This window comes from Perognathus longimembris, chromosome 1 (genome assembly GCF_023159225.1).
Source record: "Perognathus longimembris pacificus isolate PPM17 chromosome 1, ASM2315922v1, whole genome shotgun sequence".
Classification (NCBI taxonomy): Eukaryota; Metazoa; Chordata; class Mammalia; order Rodentia; family Heteromyidae; genus Perognathus; species Perognathus longimembris.
The window spans coordinates 44,394,686-44,415,937 of NC_063161.1; the positions used below are offsets into that span (position 1 = coordinate 44,394,686).

A 21,252-nucleotide genomic window follows, 5' to 3' on the forward strand; every position below is an offset into this window, starting at 1 on the left:
TAGGTTCTAGCCTCTAAACCCTTCTACCTACTTCTCTCTTGCTTCTGTCCTATCCCTGTCCCACAGAGCAGCTTGACACTCAACTAGAATAAAATTTAAACTTCTTCAATGTCTTAGTAGACCCTTACAATCTGATCCTCACCTTTTTCTCTGACCATATTTCATTTTACCCTGCTTCGCATGCAGTATGCTACATTATACTGGCTACCTTTTTCTCTTTTCTTGCTCTTTTGTAGTCCTGGGATTTGAACTCAGGGCCTTGCATTTGCTTAGCTAGAGGTCTACCACTTGAACCATGCCTCCAGCCCTGCTTTTTGCTGGCTATTTTGAAGATGGAGTCTCATGGACTTTTCTGCCAAGGCTGACCTCAAACTACAATCCTGATTCTACAACTGAGTAGCTAGTACTATAGGCATGAGCCACAGACGCCCAGCCAATACTGTCCTTTTAAATTCTGCCTTCTAAGCCCTTTGCTGCCTTTACACTGGTTTTTATATTACCTCATCCTTCTACTTGGAATACTCTTAATCCTTCTATTGCTTTGCTTGCCCCTTCTCATTCTTTGGGTAAACTCTCACTTCAAATATTACCTCTTCTGAGAGAACTTCACAATCTATTCACGTAACTTAAAGTCCACTCTGTAACCCATCTGGCTGGCAGTTTATTCAGAACTATTTTCTTGTTTAGTTGGTCTCCTCCCCACTTTAGGTAAGTATCTGTTCCCTCTCTTATCTCCAGTTTCTGCAACTCTAAATGGTTGTAGAATCCTTATTCAGGTAGCCTAAAGCAGGGGCACAGGTCAGGAGGCAGAAACTCAACCTGTCTAGTGCAGCACAATGCTAAGCAGAGTTAATGCTCAGTATGTATTTTTCAAATAAAGTGAATGATGAGTTGCTGAAATGGGCAGAAGAAAGTCTTGGATGCTAAAAATAAAAATTTTAAATAAATATAAATATTAAATAAAAAATAAGTACATATTAAACATATATAATATATATAAATAATACAAAAATTTCTAAATGGTACATAAATAAGAGATCCCTTAAAAATAAAAGCAATTTCTTTTCAGGCTCCTATGAGTACTTCCTCTCTTACCTTGAGCTCAATGGCATTGATAAGTTTGCCACACTTATCACACTGGTCACCCCGGGCCTCTTCATAGCCACAGAAGGGACACACTCCTTCCACAAAACGGTCAGCCAGGAAACGGGCACACTGCTCACACCGCAGTTGCTCTACGGTATCTTGTAGCACAAAACCTCGGGTCAGCAACCGCTGGAAGATGTCCTGGGTGATCCTGGCAGGTGAGCAAGGGATGGGAAGAAAAAGTCACAAAGTGTGCATCCCTCTCTTTTGCTGTTTCAACAAGTGACCCAAACTTTTCAGTCTTGTTCCTCATGGCAAGGGCCATCATTCTCGTTAGTTATACAGGATAAGTCAGACAACTCCCACAATCCCCAACTTCCCTTCCAGTTTCTTCTCTTAGCACTCCAGAATTGTTAAATCCAGATTCATCTCACTTTGTCCTCATGCATGTCTGCTCTACACACAGCCCTCATAGTCCCTGCTAAGTAGCTTTTGTAAGGGACAAAGGAAGAACCCAGCCTATTTGCTCTAAATGCACACAAATAAGAAGGGACAATCTGTTTTTTTTTTTTTTTTTTTTGCCAGTCATAGGCCTTCGGCTCAGAGCCTGAGCACTGTCCCTGGCTTCTTTTTGCTCAAGGCTAGCACTCTGCCACTTGAGCCACAGCGCCACTTCTAGCCATTTTCTATACATGTGGTGCTGGGGAAACAAACTCAGGGCTTCATGTGTATGAGGCAAGCACTCTTGCCACTAGGCCATATTCCCAGCCCAAGAAGGGACAATCTTAAGATTCTGAGGCAGCCAAAGAGGAAGATAGGCACTAGATGAAAAGTAAGTACTGCTTCTTTTTTCCCTTTGGTGTTCTTTCAGGCCCTGGTCAAACTTTTTAAAAAACTTGTTATTATAAAGGTGATATACAGAGGGGTCAAGCTTTTGTACATATCAAATCTCCTCAAGAAGGCCAGGGATACATTTCAGGGCCATGTTCTGACCCTAAGTTCAGGAGATGTTCTTATCAACCCTGATTTATTCTGTCTCCAAGGTATTCTCACTGCCTGTAGTCCTCAACCTCTACTTCTGTTTCCTCAAAAGAAACCTACTTGGTCTGCTGTGGAGTGGTAGTGCGACCAAAAATATCAAACGAGATATTAAACCAGCGGTAGATGTCAGCATGGATGCAATGGTACTTGTCACAGATTTCCTGCGGGGTTAGACCCTCCTCCATGGCCTTGGTCTCTGTTGCTGTGCCATACTCATCTGTCCCACACAGATAGAGGGTATTCCACTGGCGGAGGCGAGAGTATCTGGAAGGGAAAGTGGTGGTCATGGGGGAGGGGGCTCAACTCAGCTGCTGGTCCTAGTCTTCAGGACTCTAGCCACCAGCCTGGAGGCATAGCATTCCCCTGGGTCCCACCCCTCCCTCAGAAAGGCTCTTCTTGAACTGGTTCCACCTGGCAAAGACGTCGGCACTGAGCACACAACCAATGATGTTTCCAAGGTGGGGGACATTGTTGACATAAGGGAGGGCACTGGTGATGAGCACATTCCTTTCCCCAGCCACAGGCAACCTGGTAAAGAAAGACAGAGAGTCACTCACCGGAAAGTTGCAAGACAAGAATGACCAAAAATGACCAAAAGTTCACAGAACATCCAGACATGGACTTGTTCAGCTGTCACAGATCCCTGTACATCTACTGTTTCCTCACATGAACTCACAAATCCCCTCCCTGGACCATGCAAACAGTGCATAAGCCTCATGTACTGTTACAGGTACTGTGTGTACCTCAGTCCAACACTGGTTTCTTTCCTTTTTACTATGACAGTCGCTCATCTCAGGCTCCAACTTCCTAGGCAGAGGTTGTCTAAACAGCATTACTCTCACTACTCCTAAGAAGACTCCCAGTGCTGATCATTTCTTTCTAGACGCTGTTTCTAGCACTTTCTAGCCATTATCTGAATCCCTACAGCTCATTACTCCATATACAAGTCCTACAAGGCCTGGACTAACAATTCAGCAGGTACCAGCTTTTGCCTTCACAGCCACTTTTATAGGATTACTCTAGTCATGCCATTCAATCTGCTGACTGGAGTCACTCAGTTCAGTGTTCCTTTTCATGCTTCATCACTATGACAGCTCAGCTGCACAGATGCTATATCCCTCCCCTCCTTACCACTGAGACCTCAATGAAGAGCCTGTCACCTTTCCAACCACTCTCATCCTACAATCACTGGCTCCTGATTCCCTCACATTACCTCACCCCTTTCTTCCTAGCTGCTGCTATATGTTCCAGTCATAGTTCTACTCCATGAAACACTTCTTAGTGAATTTCTAGTTTTCATGCATTCATTGCCTTTCTCACCATAACTGAATATTAAAATTGTCTTTGAAATCTTGGTTTTGAAATATATTCCTAAGCTGAGTGCTGGTGGCTCATGCTTGTAATCCTAGCTACTCAGGAGACTGAGACCCGAGGATCACGGTTTTAAGCCAACCCACACGGTGTGACTCGTATCTCCAATTAACCACTCAAAAACTAGAAGTAGAGCTATGGTTTAAAGTGGTAGAATGCTAGCCTTGAGCAAAAGAGCTCAAGGACAGTGCCCAGGCCCAGTCCAAGCCACACAACCAACAAAAACAAAAACAACAAAAAAGCACAACAGATATGTAATGAATGAGACATTTACAAAAGAATATAACAGAAGTTCCTAAATGACAAAGCACCTGAATATCTCATATTCTATGAAGAAGGAAAGGACTACAGGATGCAGGCAATCAAGAGAAGAAACAAGCACAAAAACCTAATAGGTATGATCTCAGGCCTGCTTCCCTCTCAAAATTCACTTGGCTAAGGGTTTAACTCAATGCCTACCATGCCTAAGACTTCGATCTTGGTACTGCTAAAAAAAGAACCAAAACCTATTTGTGTTTTGACTGACCAGCCTCCGTTGACTGGTCTTTTATTGATTCAATATAAGAACCAAACTCTCTTGCCTCTCAAGAATCCTGTTCTTTTCCTTCATAGGACTTGTCATTGTGCCAAGTACTAATGGTGCAGTCCTATACTCCTAGCTACTCGGGGGGTGAGATTTGAGGATCAAGGTTTGAAGCTAGCCTGTGCAAGAAAAGTCCATAAGACTCTTACCTCTAATTAACCACCAAAACACTGGAAGTGGAGCTGTGGCTCAAGTGATAGAGTAATAGCCTCGAGTGAAAAAGCCCCAGTACCAGCATAAAAAATAAGTAAAAGCATAAAACAAAATAAAATTGCAATCATACAGATGGCTCACACCCATAATCCTAGCTACTCAGGAGGCTGAGATCTGAGGATCAAGATTCAATGCTAGCCTGAACAGACAAATCCAAGTCTCCTCTCCAATTAACAAGCAAAAAGTCAGAAGTAGAGGTGTGGCTTCTAGAACCTTAAGTGGAAAAGCTGAATCAGAGTGTGAGGCCCTGAGGTTAAGCCCCAGTACCCAGTAGAAAAAAACAAAGAAACAAACAAAATGCAATCATACATATTTGTGTGACAGCTCTGTAAATATCTGTCCATTCCACTGGAGTCAAAGTTTCACAGTGCAGAGCCTGCTTTGTTTACACTTATGAAACCAAGCCTCACTCCTTGGAGCCTACTTACACTGGATTCTGTTGGGGCCGAAGCAAAGGCAAGCTTCCCAGGCCCTTCTCCCACGCAGTCACAGCCATAGCAATCTCCTCCTCAGATAGGGTAGTTAGCTCTTCTTCCTATGATGAGTGGGCGAATCCCTTATCAGATGAGGAGGGCCTACAGAAAAGAGACACTCTCTCCTTGCTCTTCAACAACTAAAAAGTTAGTGACCATGCTCAAAGTCTGCCTCCTAGCTACCTCTACTTCAAGCTCAAAGTTCTGTAAGGCCACCCTGCCCTGTTCCAAACCTCAGGCTCATTGCTGACCACCTTCCCCTCAGGTGGGTGGGTCTGGGGCTGCTTTTGGAGGTAGGATCGGAAAGCCAGGATACCCTGCTGTTTCAGCACAGTCTCTACAGCTCGCTGACATGGCTCCTGGGTACTCAGTGTCTGGAACCAGCTGCACAAGGCACCTAGCTCCTCTGTGGACATGGGAAAAAATGAGAATGAACAAAACATTAAGGACCTGGATTGAAAAACAGTAGTAGCCCTCCTCACCCATTTTGGTGGTTTCTGCAGTTGCTTTCCCCCAGTTTCCACAGCCTCCTGCAAGGTTGCCCTGGCAAACTGCCCCTTGAGGAGAGGCACCAATATTCTACTGACTGATCTATGGTTACTAAACTGAGCTCAAGGAGTTGGAGCTGGGTAATAAGTGATATGCACAGTTCTCACCAGGGAGGTAGGTTGGGTCTTGCAGCAATGGGTATAGTGCTCCCCATAAAACAATATCAGCTAGAGATTCTGTCTCCTGGTTGGAGAAACAAAGAAAGAAAGGTACAGAGAAGAGGGACTCAGATCTTCCCCAGTGCTAATATCTACTGTTTACCAAGCACTCACTATGTGTCAAACACTGGGCTAAGCCTTTATTTTGTTATTATTATTATTTTGCTGATAATAAAGATTGAAGTCAGAGCCTTGCATTCTTGCTTGGTTTTTTTCACACAGCAGCATTCTACCACTTCAGCCATACCTTCACTTCTGGTTTTTTGCTGGTTAACTGGAGATAACAGTCTTTCAAATTTGTCTGTCTAGGCTGGTTTTGAATCTCAATTCTCAGATCTAGGCCTTCTGAGTAGATAGGATTATAGGTGTGAGCTTTCTGTGCCCAGCCCTCTTAATCACTACACTATAGGATTATAGTGTTGTGCTATAACCCATTTCAAGATCAACTTACCCCAGCCAGGAATGGACAGTTTTGACGGCTCAAGCTTTGGTCAATGTGAATCAGGGCTTTCCGAAGTGGGCCAAGAATATCTTCCCCCTTCTTGCCTTGGACCACTAAATAGTACAGGGCAGCAGACAAGGCTGGCTAAAACACAGGGGACACAGGTCAGGATGGCCATGCAGAGGAAGATCCTGCCTGCAATCCTGATGCTTTAGTCCTACCTGCAGTTCTGTTGCCTCCCATTCCAGCCACTGATTGGTAAGATCATCTTGCTCCCAGCCAGATAACAGAAAGAAATAGCTGCCCAGGGAGAAAATAGAAGTTAAAATTGGAGATATCATTTGTCTTTCCCATCTCTCTCTCCTCAGGGAAACCCTGGTTATAAATAAGGTTATGGTTACAAAGGACAGTATAGCTTTGATCCAGCTACCTCCCCACACCAAGGACCAATACTGACCGGCAGATTGCACTGGTGGAGAAGAGGTAGTTGCCACTATCCAGCTGCAAGACAGGGACCTTAGGCCTAGTCAGGAACGGGACCACACACTCTGATTTAAAAAAAAAAAAAAAAAAAAAAGAGGCGGGGGGGGGGAGGTGAAAAACAGGGAAATGAAGAAAAAAAATTGTCAGCTTAAGTTAACTTCACATTGTTCCAGAGAAAAATGAAGAAAGATGGGCGGTCTTAACCCAGAGGTTCCCGGATAGGACCACTGAAAGGGGGTGGGTCCAGAATACACTGGAGAGGGCTAGCAGGTGTTCAGCTGAGACTGCCAGCTGGAAACAACAGATGGGAATTGCAGAGAGAAGAAATGGTAAGCATTTGGGATAATGCTGCAATCGAGAACTGGAACAACTGAAAATAACCAGGATATCTTGTGAATGATCGGAAGTCAGTGTGAGAACAAAATCAAGATAACTTGTTGGACCAACAAGAGAACCTTTTTAAGAACACTCAAACTTGGCTGGGAATGAAAAGAGGTAAACTGGAAAGAATGTGTGTGTGTGTGTGTGTGTGTGCGCGCGCGGGCGCGCGCGCAATGTCAGGGTTTTGGGAGAGGTGTCCTAGAATGACAAAGGAGTGGCTGGAGTGAAGGAGGTCGCCCTATAGCTGTGGCGGAATCTTTGCAAAAGGACTGAGACTGGATCCTGGGAGACAAAAAGAGGGGAGGCTAGAAATGAGGGAAGATGACAGCAAGGGTAAGTAGAGAACGCTACTGGTAAACGGACAGGGAGGTAAGAGGGGATGGAGAGGCCAGGGATAATGAGTAAAAGGGATCAATGGGGGTTATAAAGGCCAACGCTGGAGTTTGGCCAAGACAACTGTGGAGTGAACGCGGGGCGTGCTTCTGTCCCGCCTCCCTCATCTCCCGCCCACCAGCACCAGCTTGAGTACCTTCCGGGCCTACGGTGCTAATGAGCAACTCTGCTCTGCCCCGAACCCTCCCGGCCGCTGCCAGCACCGGCAGGCTCCCAGGGGCGCCCTCGCTCACAAACAGTCTCATTTCGCCGTGAATCCCACGCTGATGCAACCGGAACCGGCCTCCCGCCTCTGGGTTGAGCAGCCACCGCGAGGCACCCTGGGAGATAGAGTTCCATAGTACGCTGACGCCCTCGCTCCGCGACCAAGGAAAACTAAGTGTCCCATCATACAATACGAGGCAACCGGAAAGTCCAACCATAGAGGCGTGGAGGCTGAGGATGGGGTGCTAGCGCGACACGTTTGGGCTAGGGAGGGTGGGGAGGGACGTACAGCCTTTGGACGCTGTGCGCTTTGATGCTCTAACCACTAGACCACGTGCTGCGCTTCTTTTATATTCTTTGGGTGCTAGACCCGAGAGAGCCTTAGTCGGCCTCTTCTCGTACTGAAGTTGCCGGGGATGGCAGAGGCTACTCGCAGGAATCTTGATTCAAGTTCTTAGGGATCGAAGATTTTTAGAGACGGGAAAGTCAGGACGAACTTATTTTAGTGACCAAGTGGAAAGTAGTGTATTCTACCAACTAAAAAGAATGTGGCTAATTAGTGATTTAACACCAGCTTGCAGCTTTACATATGGCTAGGCAATCCTGTCATGATAAGCATGAATTATCCAAGGAAGTACATATTCCTAATTGAGAAACGGACCCTTTTATTCATCTCTGCATCTCTTTAAGAATAATTTTTTTTAAGGATTTGTGGGCTAGGAGGGTGTCTCAGTGATTGTGTATTTATATGGCATGCCTAAGGCCCTGGGTCCCATCTCCAGCACTTACAATAATAATAATAACTAATGCTTACTAGGACATTGAGCTGGGCACCCGCATGGCTTGTGCCTGTAATCCTAGCTACTCAGGAGGCTGAGATCGGAGGATCATAGTTCAAAGCCAGCCCAGGCAGAAAAGTCCCTCTGAGACTCTTACCTCCAATTAGCCACTCAAAAACCGGAAGTGGAGTTGTGGCTCAAAGAGGCTAGACTGTAAGGTTTACAATGGAACAAAAAAGAAAAGCTTGTGGTGTCTTGGGAGTTAGGAAAAACCTGGTAACTCTGAGCTGCCATGCTAGAAGTCCATCCTGAGAGTAGACATTTTAGCTGACAGTGCCAGATAATCCCAATATTCCTGACATCCCCATTAGTGTTGAACATGTGAATGAAGTCTTCTAGACCAGCCCAACTGTCCACTAAGTGAACCTTAATGGGTGTGTGACTCAAGGGAAAAATGAATCACTCAGCTGAGCCCTATTCTGATTTCTGCCCCATAATATTAAAGCTCTAGGGGCTGGGAATATGGCCTAGTGGCAAGAGTGCTTGCCTTGTATACATGAGGCCCTGGGTTCGATTCCTCAGCACCACATATACAGAAAATGGCCAGAAGTGGCGCTGTGGCTCAAGTGGCAGAGTGCTAGCCTTGAGCAAAAAAGAAGCCAGGGACAGTGCTCAGGCCCTGAGTTCATGGCCTAGGACTGGCAAAAAAAAAAAAAAAAGAAGAGAACATTAAAGCTCTGTGAGCTATAATAAAATAGTGGTAGTTGAGTCTAAAATACACTGGGATATGATAAATTATACAGGATTCTAGGCATTCATACACAGGGAGACCAAAGGAAGATATTCTTAGGAAATGAACACAAAGGTGCAATGCATATGTGCATCTGATCATATAACACTTATTGAAATGAACTCCAGGAAATAAATGGAAACAATAGTTTTTTTTTCTTCATTAAAAAATTAATAAGGGGGTTAGGAATATGGCCTAGTGGTAAAGTGCTCACCTTGTATACATGAAGCCCTGAGTTCGATTCCTCAGCACCACATATATAGAAAAAGCCAGAAGTGGCGCTGTGGCTCAAGTGGTAGAGTGCTAACCTTAAGCAAAAAGAAGCCAGGGACAGTGCTCAGGCCCTGAGTCCACACACCAGGACTGTACTCCTAGCATTTGGGAAGCTGCAGCATGAAGACTGAGGACCGCTAGGCTATTTAGTGAAACTTGTCTCAGAAAAAAAAAAAAAAAAGTCATATGACAAAAGAACTAGTTAGGAGGTTAAATCACACTAAGCTAGTGCCAGTGACTCACACCTGCAATCCTAACTTCTCAGGAGGCTGAGATGTAAGAATCACAGTTTGAAACCAGCCTGAGCAAGGGTCCTTGAGACTCTTTTACTAATCACTGAAAACTAGAAATGGTGCTGTGGTTCAGGTTATCCAGCACTATCCTTGAGCAAAAAAGCTCAGAGACAATACACAGGACCTGAGTTAAAGCCCTAGGCATGACAATATCATGTACACTAAAGAAGTAGTAGTTGGGGCTGGGAATATGGCCTAGTGGCAAGAGTGCTTGCCTCCCATACATAAAAGCCCTCGGTTCGATTCCCCAGTACCACATATATAGAAAACGGCCAGAAGAGGCGCTGTGGCTCAAGTGGCAGAGTGCTACTAGCCTTGAGCAAAGAGAAGCCAGGGATAGTGCTCAGGCCCTGAGTCCAAGGCCCAGGAATGGCAGCAAAAAAACAACAAAACAAAACAAGAAGTAGTAGTTGTAGGGATAAAAGGGAGTAAGCAGAGCTGGAGCTGGAGCTTTGTGGTAGAGCTAGCATGTTTCCCAAGGTCCTGGGTTCAGTTGTCAGCAATAAAAAAAAAAATGAATCTGGAAAAATATAAATTGCAGTATTCACTAAGCAGTTGGACCAACATGGGTAGTAAGGAAACAAGAGAAATAAGGCTGGCTGATGGGTTTCTAGTATGCACCACTGGACACTTCTCTCTGTGCTCCAGCAGATGCTAATACTTCCTCTAGCATAGCAATAGTTATCATATTGCATTAGAAGTGCTGTATTAGAGGTGCTGAGTATATGGCCTAGTGGTAGAGTGCCTCGTATACATGAAGCCCTGGGTTCGATTCCTCAGCACCACATATGTAGAAAAGGCCAGAAGTGGCGCTGTGGCTCAGGTGGCAGAGTGCTAGCCTTGAACAAAAAACTTCAGGGACAGTGCTCAGGTGCTGAGTTCAAGCCCCACAATTGACATAAATAAATAAAGTAAGTAAATAAGTGAGTATAAGTATTTGAAAAATTAAAAGCAGCCAGGCGCAAGGGCTCAAGTCTGTAATCTTAGTTATTTGAGAGGCAGAGATTGGGGGATCAAGGTTTGAGGCCAGTCATGAGACTTCATTTCAACCAGTGACTTAGCACAGCAGTGAGCACCTATTACTTAGCTATGGAGAAGCATATGGCTAGGCACAGTGACTCACCTCGTCATCCAAAGCGACAAAGGAAAGCACAGCAGGAAGGGATGGAGGTGTGGTTCAAGTGGTAGAGTACCAGCCTAGCAAGTGGGAGGCCCTGAGTTCAAACCCCTATACTGACACACACACACACACAAATAGGAATGAGGCAATAAGGAAAAGGTAAAGTGCAGAGAACTAGCTCCAGAAAAGACCCAAGAAGTTGAGTTTGAACACTAAACAGGCTGGGGATAAAATTCCGTGGTGGAGCATTAAATGAATGAATGAATGAATTTACTCATTTTGTTGAAGAAAAATGAAGAGTTGCTGGTGGTTCATACCTGTAATCCTATCTACTCAAAAGGAAGCCAGATCTGGCAGAAAAGTTCAGGACACTATTTTTTTTTTTGCCGATCCTGGGGCTTGAACTCTGGGCCTGGATGCTGTCCCTGATCTCCTTTTGCTCAAGGCTAGCAATCTACAACTTGAGCCACAGTGCCACTTCCGGCTTTTTCTGTGGTTAATTGGAGATCAGAGTCTCATGGACTTTTGAACCATGATCCTCAGATCTCAGCCTCCTGAGTAGCTAGGATTACAGGTGTGAGCCACTACACTGGGCGCTATGACACTCTTATCTCCAATTAACTACCAAAAAGCTGGAATCAGAGCTGTGCCTCAAGTGGTAAAGCACCAACATTGCATGAAAAAAATCAAGGGCTGGGAATTAGGCTTAACAGTAGAGTGCTTGCCAAGCATGCAGGAGGCCCTAGGTTTGATTCCTCAGCACCACATAAAGAGAAAAAGGTGGAAGTGGCGCTGTGGCTCAAGAGATAGAGTGCTACCCTTGAGCAAAAAGAAGCCAGGGACACTGAGCAGGGGGACACTGCTCAGGCCCTGAGTCCAGTCCCCAGGACTGGCCACAAAAAACAAACAAACAAACTAAGGGACAGCATCTAGGCCCTGAGATCAAGCGCCAGTTCAGGCATAAAACACACACACACACACACACACACACACACACACACACACACAGTCTCAGGCCATTTCAGGGGAGGGGAGTTGACTCTCTGATGTCAAACTAAAGTTTCTTGCTGGAAAGTGGAGGGAGAAAGGAAAACGAGGAGTGGTCAGAAAGTGTGGAATTGAAATTGGCAATGCAAGGGAGGGCTGCTCCCACCATCTACCAGGAAGAAGGTCCCCTATCTATCTGCAATAGTGTCTAGTACCACTTATGTGGAGTATCTGATTCGATTGTAATTAGTAAGTTAACTATGTCATCAGTTAAGGTCTATCTCTCCTTCAGCTTCACGAACATTCCTTCTTCTCTCACATCCCTAGTGTTCCTTGCACACGGGGTGCCCATTCAGCCCTTGTGAAGAGTGTGAACTGAACCCACACACTAAAGTTGTGTGACTCCCTCCAATATACAGATACATGGAAGATCATATCAAAGTTCCTAACTCCCAAATATGTGTCCTAAATAGGGAAGAAAGTATTTCAACCCCCCCCCCCCCGCCAGATACCTTGTTTGTTTGTTCATTTGTTTTTTGTCAGTCATGGGGCTTGAACTCTGGGCCTGGGAGCTGTCCCTGACCTCTTCAGCTCAAAGCTAGAACTCTACCTCTTGAGCCACAGCGCCACTTCCAGTTTTCTGGTTGTTAATTGGAGATAAGAGTCTCACGGACTTTCCTGCCCAGGCTGGCTTTGAACTGCAATCCTCAGATCTCATCCTCCTGAGTAGCTAGGATTACAGGCATGAGCCACAGGCACCTGACAACCTCCCAGCCTCTTTCTTTCTCTCATTTGCCCTTATTGTTTCTATCTTTCTCTATATATAGGAAGTATGCAACTTTAGGTTTGAGGCAATCAGTAATGGAAATATTGATGCCTCTGCAACTTTAATAAAGAATCACAAACTTTTCATCATTACTTCTTTTTTTTTTCAAATTTTTATTATCAAACTGATATACAGAGAGGTTACAGTTTCATGCGTTAGGCATTGGATACATTTCTTGTACTGTTTGTTACCCTGTCCCTCATACCCCCCTCATCATTACTTCTTGTACTTTTTCCTATGTCTTGTTTTGGACCTACCTGATTCTTTCTCCTCATCTCCTTCTTGTGTACAGCTCAAGACTCTCATCAGTGCCCAGAACCAACTTCTTCTAACCCCAGATCTTCAAATGGGCTTCATCAGGTACTTGGAGGAAAATTACCAAGCTAGGTCATCTTCTCTGATTTCCTGCCTTGCTGGCCTTCCAGCCCTGCTGACCACATCCTCTCTCACCTTGCTTGTATACTTCCTCACTAGACACTTTACCCATGACTTCTCAGCCCCCCCAAAGCAGCACTAACTCCCACAAAGGGCTTCTGCCTCACCCTAGGGGCTCCAGTTCTCTCTCCCATCCCTACCTCTCACTGCTCTTAAACCATGACTCTCTTCTTAAAGGCAGCCAATCCTATTTTTTCCTAGACCCCCAACATCCCCTTTCCCCACAGGTGACAGTGCTGACCACAATGCTATCAGGCCGATGGTGGCCAAGTACCTGGGGGAGTCTAGGACTTGGGCCCCGAAACTCACCTCAAGGATCTCAACTCTGTGCCCTCTATGCCTTTAAGTATACTGGAGCAGATGGTCGGCAGGTATCTCTGGCTGAAGGTGACAGGTTCCTACTGCTTCGAAAGACCAACTCAGACTGGTGGTTGGCAAGACGCCTAGGAGCCCCCACCACCTCCCGACCCATCTTTGTCCCAGCTGCCTACATGACAGAAGAACCCATTCCTTCCCAGAGCCCAACTATTGTTACTCCTAGCCAATCCCTCTGGACCACTGGTGAGTAAGCTGTCAGTCCTTACCCATTACCTTCCTGTTTCACTGGCTTTAGGTAATTATTGAGGGGCTCTCTTCCCTCTAGCATCTGCTGATCCAACCCCTCCCCCCCGCCCTCTTGCTGGTCCTGGGGCTTGAACTCTAGGCCTGGGTGCTATCTTCTTTTGTTCAAGGCTAGCACTCTACCACTTGAGCTACAGAACCACCTCAGCTTTTTCTGTGATTAATTGGATTAGCCAAGCTGTCTTCCAACCGCGATCCTTAGATCTCAGCCTTCTGAGTTGCTAGGACTACAGGCTCCAGCCACCAGAACCTGTCTTGGTCCCCTTTTCTTTTCTCCACCTGATCTGCTTGCCCCTCATCCCAACCATGTAGTATTCCCTTCGCATTGCCTTCCCTCCTAGGCCCAAGCCATCTAGCTATCTTGTCACTTTTCTACAACATTCCCCTGCCTTCTTTGAAGGCCCAAGCCAAGATCACACCTCTGGTCACCTGCTCCTCTCACTTCCATTTCTGTGTCTTCAGGGCCAAAGTTATTTCGTGGTTCCCTGGAGGAGCTCCACGCATCTCCAGTTCCCCAAGCTACTACGTCTGAGCATCCTCCTCCCCTATCCACCAAAATCTGTAGAAGTGTCAGTGTTGCCAACTTGAGGCCTAGCCTCCAGCAGCCCCTACAGGAAGGACCAAGTGGAAGAGCCCTCTCCCAGGAATACTTACTGACAGAGGCCGATGCCAACCTGGTGAGTTACAGCTCTCCTTCTGAGTATGGGCAGTCAACAGACATAACAGCTGGGCTCTGTTCTGGGTACAGTGACAAACAGGATAGATAGAGCACCCTTGCCCTCAAGGAGTGATGGCTGTGTGTGTGTGTGTGTGTGTGTGTGTGTGTGTGTGTGTGTAACATAATAAGAGAACTTTCAGTGACTTGTGCTGATAAGCACTACAAAGGAGAGTCAATGTGGTGGGGGGTGGCTTGAAGGGCATTGAACATGAGGAGGAAGGAGGGGCCATAGCAAACTAAGACATGAGAATGAAGTAGCAAAGTAGTAAGTAGCAAAGGCTCCAAGTGGGCAGGGAACTTGGCATAATCAAAGGACTGAAAGAGACCAACAAGGGCTATGCTTTTTTTTCTCTTCCTCCAGAATCCTAGGCCAGGGAAGAATCTCTCCCCAACCCCCCATCCTGTCTTGCCAGCTGGGACACCAGCAAGTCCCCTTTAGAGAAAAACTCCATTGCAAGCCCCTCCCCTTTCTGGTTTCTTGCTAGTGGAGGGAAATAGCCTCTTTCCCCCCATACTCCCGTAGCAAGGGTCTTTTTACACTATTTGGTTGTCTTTTACTCCGCAGGATGTGAGGGTGGGGCACTCCCCTCACTGCTCCCCCCCAAGAAAAGTCTGTTCCCCTTTCCTGTGGTACTGGGGCGGGGGTGGAGGAGGAGGGAAGTTGGCAACAGGAAGTGAGGAGAAAAGCAAAGCCTGTGAGTGCAAGAAATTTTAAAAAGCAACTGGGGTTCTAGGGTTTCTCCCCCACTGTCGGTGGGTCACCCTGCCCCAGAGCTAGTGGTAAGAAATGGTGGGGGCTGGGAGGAAAAGGAGGGGAGGGGAGGGGAAGGGCACAGCCACAGCCTCATAATCACCTCCGTCTGTTTTTCTTTCCTGGCAGGTGGAACCCCAGCCCCACATGTCAGAGAACCCAGTGTACTGTAATCTAGTGGACCTTCGTCGCTGTTCAGGGTCTCCACCCCCAGACCCTGCATGCCCCCCATTGCAGAGGCTGAACGCCTGGGAGCAGCACTTGGACCTCAACTCTGGACGTTGCTTTTACATAAATTCGCTGACTGGCTGCAAGTCCTGGAAGCCCCCGCGCCTGAGTCGCATCAGAGAAGAGGTAAGACCCTCTCTCCTGCTGGTCTCCTTGTCTCCTCAATATCCTTTTTCCTACTAAGCTCCAGGGTAGTGTGCTTTCTCTCTGGTACTCACAGAAGATCACAAGGATCAGCATTTGTGAGAAGGGTGAGAGCCTGTTGAGGTGAGGTCTGGATGTAGTCTTGTCTCCCTCCCCTAAACCCAGAACCCTGGCTCCATGGAGGGGGCACACAGCTTGAACAGTGACAACCGTGTCCTGCAGCAACAGGCAGCAAAGGGCTCAGGATCGACCACAGGCACCACAGAATGGCCTGGCCCACAGGTTAGACACCCCCCCCCCCCCCGCCCCATCACATGCAGGAAAAAAGAAACAAAACAAAACTTTATATTCCAGGAAATGGAAACAAAACAAAAAAAGGAAATGTATGGTCTTCTTTTTTATGTAAGATGTTCTCCCTTACCCAAGAATCCCCCACATCAGCACTCCCCTCCCTCCTACATCCAGTGGCCCCCAAATTGAAAGCTCCTCTACCAGCTTCTTCAATTTCTTACCCTTCTAGGATTCATTCTGCCTCAGCCAACGCATCTCCCGGCTGGATCCATCAGGACCACCTCCAACCTCACAGACCCCTGGAGCTCCAGCAAAGCTTCGGGATGACCCCCATGTGAGTCTCCCTTGTCAGCTGAATGTAAAGATCCTTCCTGCCCCACCCCAGCTCCGCAAAGACATCTTCCTCTTTCTGGATATTCTTCTTATCCATCCCCCTCAATTCTGGGAGACCCTGTGGGCAGCTGTGGCCCACACCAGGTGGCTTGCTAACACCAATCCCTCCCCTTCCCAGGAAGTAGAAAAGTCTGGCCTGCTCAACATGACCAAGATTGCCCAAGGGGGGCGCAAGCTCAGGTGAAGAAGACCCAACATATACCAGGGACTTAGGCTATTGCATTCCGTGGGATAAAGCAAGGGACTGGGTAGCGCCCTCGTGTGTGTGTGTGTGTGTGTTCCTTGAATGACCTTTCTACAACCTTTACCGCTCCACACACCCCCACTCGCCCTTGCAGGAAGAACTGGGGCCCGTCTTGGGTGGTGCTAGCCGGTAACAGCCTCATGTTCTACCGGGAGCCACCGCCACCAACTGCGCCCTCCCCTGGCTGGGTGAGTGTGATCACGGACGTGCAGGGTAGGGGGTAGGGTCAGGCCCACAGAGATGAGGATATGGCGATGGCGATGGTGATCGAGAGGAAGGGAAAGGAATGAGGAAGCCTCTCACCTACTTGACTCACCCATGACGGGGAAGCAATTAAAGGACCAACCCTGTGGCCTCAGTTTCTCCCCTAATTTGCCAGGCACCAGCAGGTAGCCGGCCAGAAAGTAGCGTGGACCTGCGCGGGGCGGCCCTGGCGCACGGCCGCCACCTGTCCAGTCGCCGCAATGTCCTGCACGTGAGTGCGCTCCCGCGCCTCCTCAAACCCCACCCGACCTTCCTCCTAACTCACTACTGATGGCTCTCCCTGCTTCGGCGGCTCCTTCTGAATCAAGCCTTCTCCCCGCCCGCACCCCCGCACCCCCTTAGATCCGTACGGTCCCTGGCCATGAGTTCCTGCTTCAGTCGGACCAGGAGAGTGAGCTGCGAGCCTGGCACCGTGCGCTGCGGGCGGTCATCGAACGGCTGGTTAGAGGGGTGGAGGCTGGGGAGAGGCTTGGGTCCGCCCCAGGAAGGTGGGGCGGGGACCCAGGGAGTGGGGGTAGAACAGTTGGAGTCTAGGAAGCTGCGAGGGCTCCGCCTAGAACTCTGGCTCTGGGCTATGATGGGTTATGGCTTGGGATATGAGATCTCCACCTCAGTGTATGGTTCTCCTAGCGCCCAGCAGGGAGAGCAGCTTTCCATCCTCCCTTCCAGCTTCTGACACAATCTCCACCCCACCCTCCACCCGCGTCTAGGACCGTGAGAATCCCCTGGAACTGCGTCTGTCCGGCTCTGGCCCCGCAGAGCTGGCGGAGCTGAGCGCTGGGGAGGATGAAGAAGAGGAGGCAGAGCCGGTGACCAAGCCACTGCTGCGGCTCGGCGGCCGGAGGAGTTCCAGTACGGAGGAGCGGCCGGCCCGGGAGGGCGGGTGCTCTGACAGGCCTGTGCTCTGGCTCCTTTACTCTCCTGGCCTCCCCCTGCAGGTCGTTGTCCGGAAGGTACTGAGCAGAACCGCGTGCGGAACAAGCTCAAGCGGCTGATCGCCAAGAGACCTCCTTTGCAAAGCCTTCAGGAGCGGGGCCTGCTCCGAGGTGAGCTGCTCCGGGGCTGGCTGATGTTCTGCTCTGTCATGTTTTGGCCAGCTCTTTTTTTCATTCCTGATCTAAGCATCAGCCCATTTCACTCATGAGGACGTAAATGAGGCTCAAAGTAGAGCTTTCTAGAGGTAGATAATAATCTTCTGAGACTCTTGTTTTTCCTTCTACTGATTATTTGGGGCTAGGGAGGATGCCTCCTCACAGTCCCCCTCCTCCGTAGCTGGAGTGCCAGTCTCACTTGGAGGTGAAGGCCTATACTGAGAAGAGCTTACTTGAGTGAGGTGACACTGGCCCCCTGCATCTCTGTTACCTCTGCAGACCAGGTATTTGGCTGCCAGTTGGAATCATTGTGCCAGCGGGAAGGGGACACGGTACCCAGCTTTGTGAGGCTCTGCATTGCCGCTGTGGATAAAAGAGGTCATTTCCCCTCAAGTCTCCAGAATCTCCCTCTTCCACTAAACCAATGCCTAGAATTCCTACCTCCCTAGTCCCTGTCTTCCCACGGTCTCTTTCTTTCTCCCACCCCTCACTAGCCCTTATTCTTCATGCTTCAGAACAGGAGCCCTTATCTGCCCCCTGACTTATTGCTTAGGTCTAGATGTGGATGGAATTTACCGGGTAAGCGGGAACTTGGCTGTGGTCCAGAAACTTCGTTTCCTGGTGGACAGAGGTAAGGTTTGTGGGCCAGCAGTGGTACCAAGAGCTTCATATCTCAGAACTATGTTGGGTGGGAGTTGAACTCAGGGACTCACGCTTGCAGTTGGTGTGGTGGTACTGTAACTCTTGAGGCACACTTCCACTTCTAGCTTTTAGCTAGTTGGAAATAACAGTCTCATGAACTTTTCTGCTCAGGCTGGCTTCGAACTGTGATCCTCAAATCTCAGCCTTGAGTAGCCAGAATTACAAGTGTGAGTGAATGTCACCCTTCATAAACTCCTGATCTTTTTTCTCATACATGTTTCAGAGCGGGCAGTCACCTCTGATGGGAGGTATTTGTTCCCAGAACATCCAGGACAAGGTAATTACATGAATAGCCCTTCTGGCTCCCCAAAAACTCTCTCCACAGCCCTCTCCTTGTGCCCCATGATTTCCTTCATGTCCCACTCCTGAGAAGGTTGTCCCCATCCCTATATTTGCTGTTTGTTCCTCTATGGACAGAACCCACAGGCATTCCTGTGGTCAGCCTTGACTCTAGACTCTTCCCAGTCTTTGGGTCTTTCTTGCCCTTGACAAACCCTGAACCCACTGAACTTCTTTTTTCTCCAGAAAGTCGGTTAGACTTGGACCATGCTGAATGGGATGACATTCATGTGGTCACTGGAGCCTTGAAGCTTTTTCTCCGGGAGCTGCCTCAACCTCTGGTGCCCCCACTGCTGCTGCCCCATTTTCGTGCTGCCCTTGGTAAGATTTGAGTGCTTGAGGTAACATCTGTGATATGCAGGAAATTTGAGTGGTAGGAAATAAAGTAAAGGTTCACTTCCATCCCGATACAACAGATAGAAAATAATTCATGGAACAACTTCCGTTTTGTTTATTTGTTTGTATGTTTTGAGAGTATTTAGAGGGTTGGGTTCAAAAGAATTCTGAAGGTGTAGTTGGGCTTCATGAAAAAGAAAGCTGGGGCTAGGGTATAGCTCAGTAGTAAGGACTCAGGGCAAGGCCCTGGGTTTAGTCCCTGGAACTGAAAAAAAGAGGAAGGAAGGGGAAAGAGTTAAAGTATGATGGTGTGGGGCTGGGAATATGGCCTAGTGGCAAGAGTGCTTGCCTCTTAAACATGAAGCCCTGGGTTCGATTCCCCAGCACCACATATATAGAAAATGGCCAGAAGTGGCACTGTGGCTCAAGTGGTAGAGTGCTAGCCTTGAGCAAAAAGAAGCCAGGGACAGTGCTCAGGCCCTGAGTCCAAACCCCAGGACTGGCCAAAAAACAACAACAACAAAAAAAAAGTATGATAGTGTGTGCCTATAATCAAGCTATTTAGGAGTAGAAGGCATGAAGATTGAGGGTTTGAAGTTAACCTGAGTAAAGGTAGCATTGAGGTCATGTCTCAAAAGCAAAATAATGGTGCAGGTGCAGGTGGCTCACACCTGTAATCCTAGCTGTTCATAAGAGTAAGATCTCAGGATTGTGATTTGAAGCCAGCCCAGGCAGCAAAGTCCATGAGACTCTTGCCTTCAATTAACCACCAAAAAAGCCAAAAGTATGGAGCTGTGGCTCAAGTGGTAGAGCACTAGATTTGAGCACAAAAGCTAAGGACAGTGCCTAGGCTCTGTGTTCAAGCCTCAAGAGACACACACACACACACACACACACACACACACACACACACACTGAATTTAGCATGGTGCTTCATGCCTGTAATCGCAGCACTAGGGAAGGTAAAGCAGGAGGATTTCAAGTTCCAGGCTAGCCTCAGATACATATTGAAACCGTCTCAAAAACTAACAATAAAATAAGTGGTAAAGGTATGCTAGTATATACAAGGCCTTGGGTTCAAACCACTTCACTGAAAGGGAAAAGCTGTGCTAGATAAACAATATCTTAGACATCAATGATCCCACAGGCATGGGATAGAGTACCCCGTCCTGGTACCTTTCCTATGCTCACTCTCATAGCTTTTCCATCCCTCTTTCTCTCTAGCACTCTCGGAATCAAAGCAGCGCCTTTCTCAAATCCAAGAATTAATAGACACAATGCCAAAGCCCAACCATGATACTCTGCGGTACCTCTTGGAGCATTTATGCAGGTTTGGAAGACTGACTCTTCGTTCATGCTGGGGAGACTACAGTGAGACCTACAGAAGAGACTGTTCAGATTGGATGAAGGTTGGGTAGCACCTAGATTTAGTGGGCAGGAGACACACGTCAAAGCCCTTGGATAGCACAGCATCAGAAGGGACCAGGGATATGTGAGGGAGATGTTTTTATCTACCATTGGAGCAGTAGACTTGATAGGTTGAAGTGGCCCTGGCAGTGACTTCTGAAAGGGAATGGCTATTTAAATCAAAGCTTCCCAAGGTGTGAGCTGAAAGAACTCTGGGTGGAGGTGGGGGGGGGCATTTTTCCTGCAGCTGAAAAAGAAGCAGCCGTTATATTCCAAGTTGTTTCTCTGTTCCCCTTGAGGCTCTTCAGCTGCCATATGAAGGATCCAGAATGAGTTTTTCCTGCTCTCATCTTTCAGGATTAGGTTGGTTTGAAGTGAAGAGCTGCTCCCTTATTTCTCCTTTCTTTGGTCTTTGCCCCCAGGGTGATAGCACATTCAGATAAGAACCGCATGACCCCCCACAACCTGGGAATTGTGTTTGGACCAACCCTGTTTCGACCAGAGCAAGAGACGTCCGACCTGGCAGCGCATGCGCTTTACCCTGGGCAGCTGGTCCAGCTGTTGCTCACTGACTTCAGCAACCTCTTCCCCTGACTTGGGCCAAGAAGAGGAAACCATTGCCAGTGATCTGTTAGCTAACGTGTGTGTGTGGTAGTGTTTTGAGGACATTGCTAAACTGTCTCCCAAAGAACCCTCTCCAACTTTCTGAATCTGACTTGAATTGGGTTGGAATAGGATAAGAGAGTGTTCTGAAGAGGAAAGTAGAAGGAAGGAACCCCCACTTTTCTTCTTGGTCCCTCCCCAAATATATCACATAAAACAGCAGTCTTTTGTGATGCAGTT

The 21,252-nt window shown here is 47.7% G+C and overlaps 2 protein-coding genes and 1 long non-coding RNA gene across 9 annotated transcripts in view; 2 read left to right on the forward strand and 1 right to left on the reverse strand.

Annotated features, from left to right (window-relative positions):
* Mars1 (methionyl-tRNA synthetase 1) overlaps positions 1-7,466 on the reverse strand; it is a 19,152-nt gene extending 11,686 nt beyond the window's left edge. For both annotated transcript variants that reach the window (XM_048360999.1, XM_048360989.1), the window contains exons 1-10: positions 7,310-7,466; positions 6,374-6,464; positions 6,138-6,216; positions 5,926-6,060; positions 5,424-5,499; positions 5,001-5,173; positions 4,723-4,829; positions 2,539-2,655; positions 2,188-2,391; positions 1,096-1,297 (exon numbers count right to left, since the gene is read on the reverse strand). In XM_048360999.1, the coding sequence (XP_048216956.1) occupies positions 1,096-1,297; positions 2,188-2,391; positions 2,539-2,655; positions 4,723-4,829; positions 5,001-5,173; positions 5,424-5,499; positions 5,926-6,060; positions 6,138-6,216; positions 6,374-6,464; positions 7,310-7,418 (1,293 nt within the window). In that variant the 5' untranslated portion in view covers positions 7,419-7,466. The remainder of the gene's footprint in view (positions 1-1,095; positions 1,298-2,187; positions 2,392-2,538; positions 2,656-4,722; positions 4,830-5,000; positions 5,174-5,423; positions 5,500-5,925; positions 6,061-6,137; positions 6,217-6,373; positions 6,465-7,309) is intronic.
* The window catches only part of LOC125362290, a 21,579-nt gene extending 345 nt beyond the window's left edge, over positions 1-21,234 (forward strand). The window contains exon 2 of the long non-coding RNA XR_007213052.1: positions 21,065-21,234. This is a non-coding gene — a long non-coding RNA (uncharacterized LOC125362290). The remainder of the gene's footprint in view (positions 1-21,064) is intronic.
* On the forward strand, positions 6,511-21,234 carry Arhgap9 (Rho GTPase activating protein 9). Of its 6 annotated transcripts, XM_048361034.1 has the most exons (19): positions 6,511-6,894; positions 12,738-12,805; positions 13,115-13,441; positions 13,964-14,178; positions 15,100-15,324; positions 15,508-15,624; positions 15,863-15,967; positions 16,145-16,206; positions 16,365-16,458; positions 16,650-16,745; positions 16,877-16,975; positions 17,245-17,386; positions 17,473-17,580; positions 17,905-18,003; positions 18,179-18,256; positions 18,551-18,604; positions 18,853-18,987; positions 20,227-20,332; positions 20,832-21,234. In XM_048361034.1, exons 3-19 carry the CDS (start codon positions 13,126-13,128, stop codon positions 21,001-21,003), a joined length of 2,223 nt encoding a protein of 740 aa, XP_048216991.1. In that variant the 5' UTR covers positions 6,511-6,894; positions 12,738-12,805; positions 13,115-13,125; the 3' UTR covers positions 21,004-21,234. The 6 variants fall into 6 exon arrangements, with proteins under 6 accessions (XP_048216991.1, XP_048216967.1, XP_048216983.1 ...); XM_048361010.1 differs by having other exon boundaries at positions 12,738-13,441; XM_048361026.1 differs by lacking the exon at positions 17,905-18,003 and having other exon boundaries at positions 12,738-13,441.
* Positions 21,235-21,252: the final 18 nt, after the last annotated feature.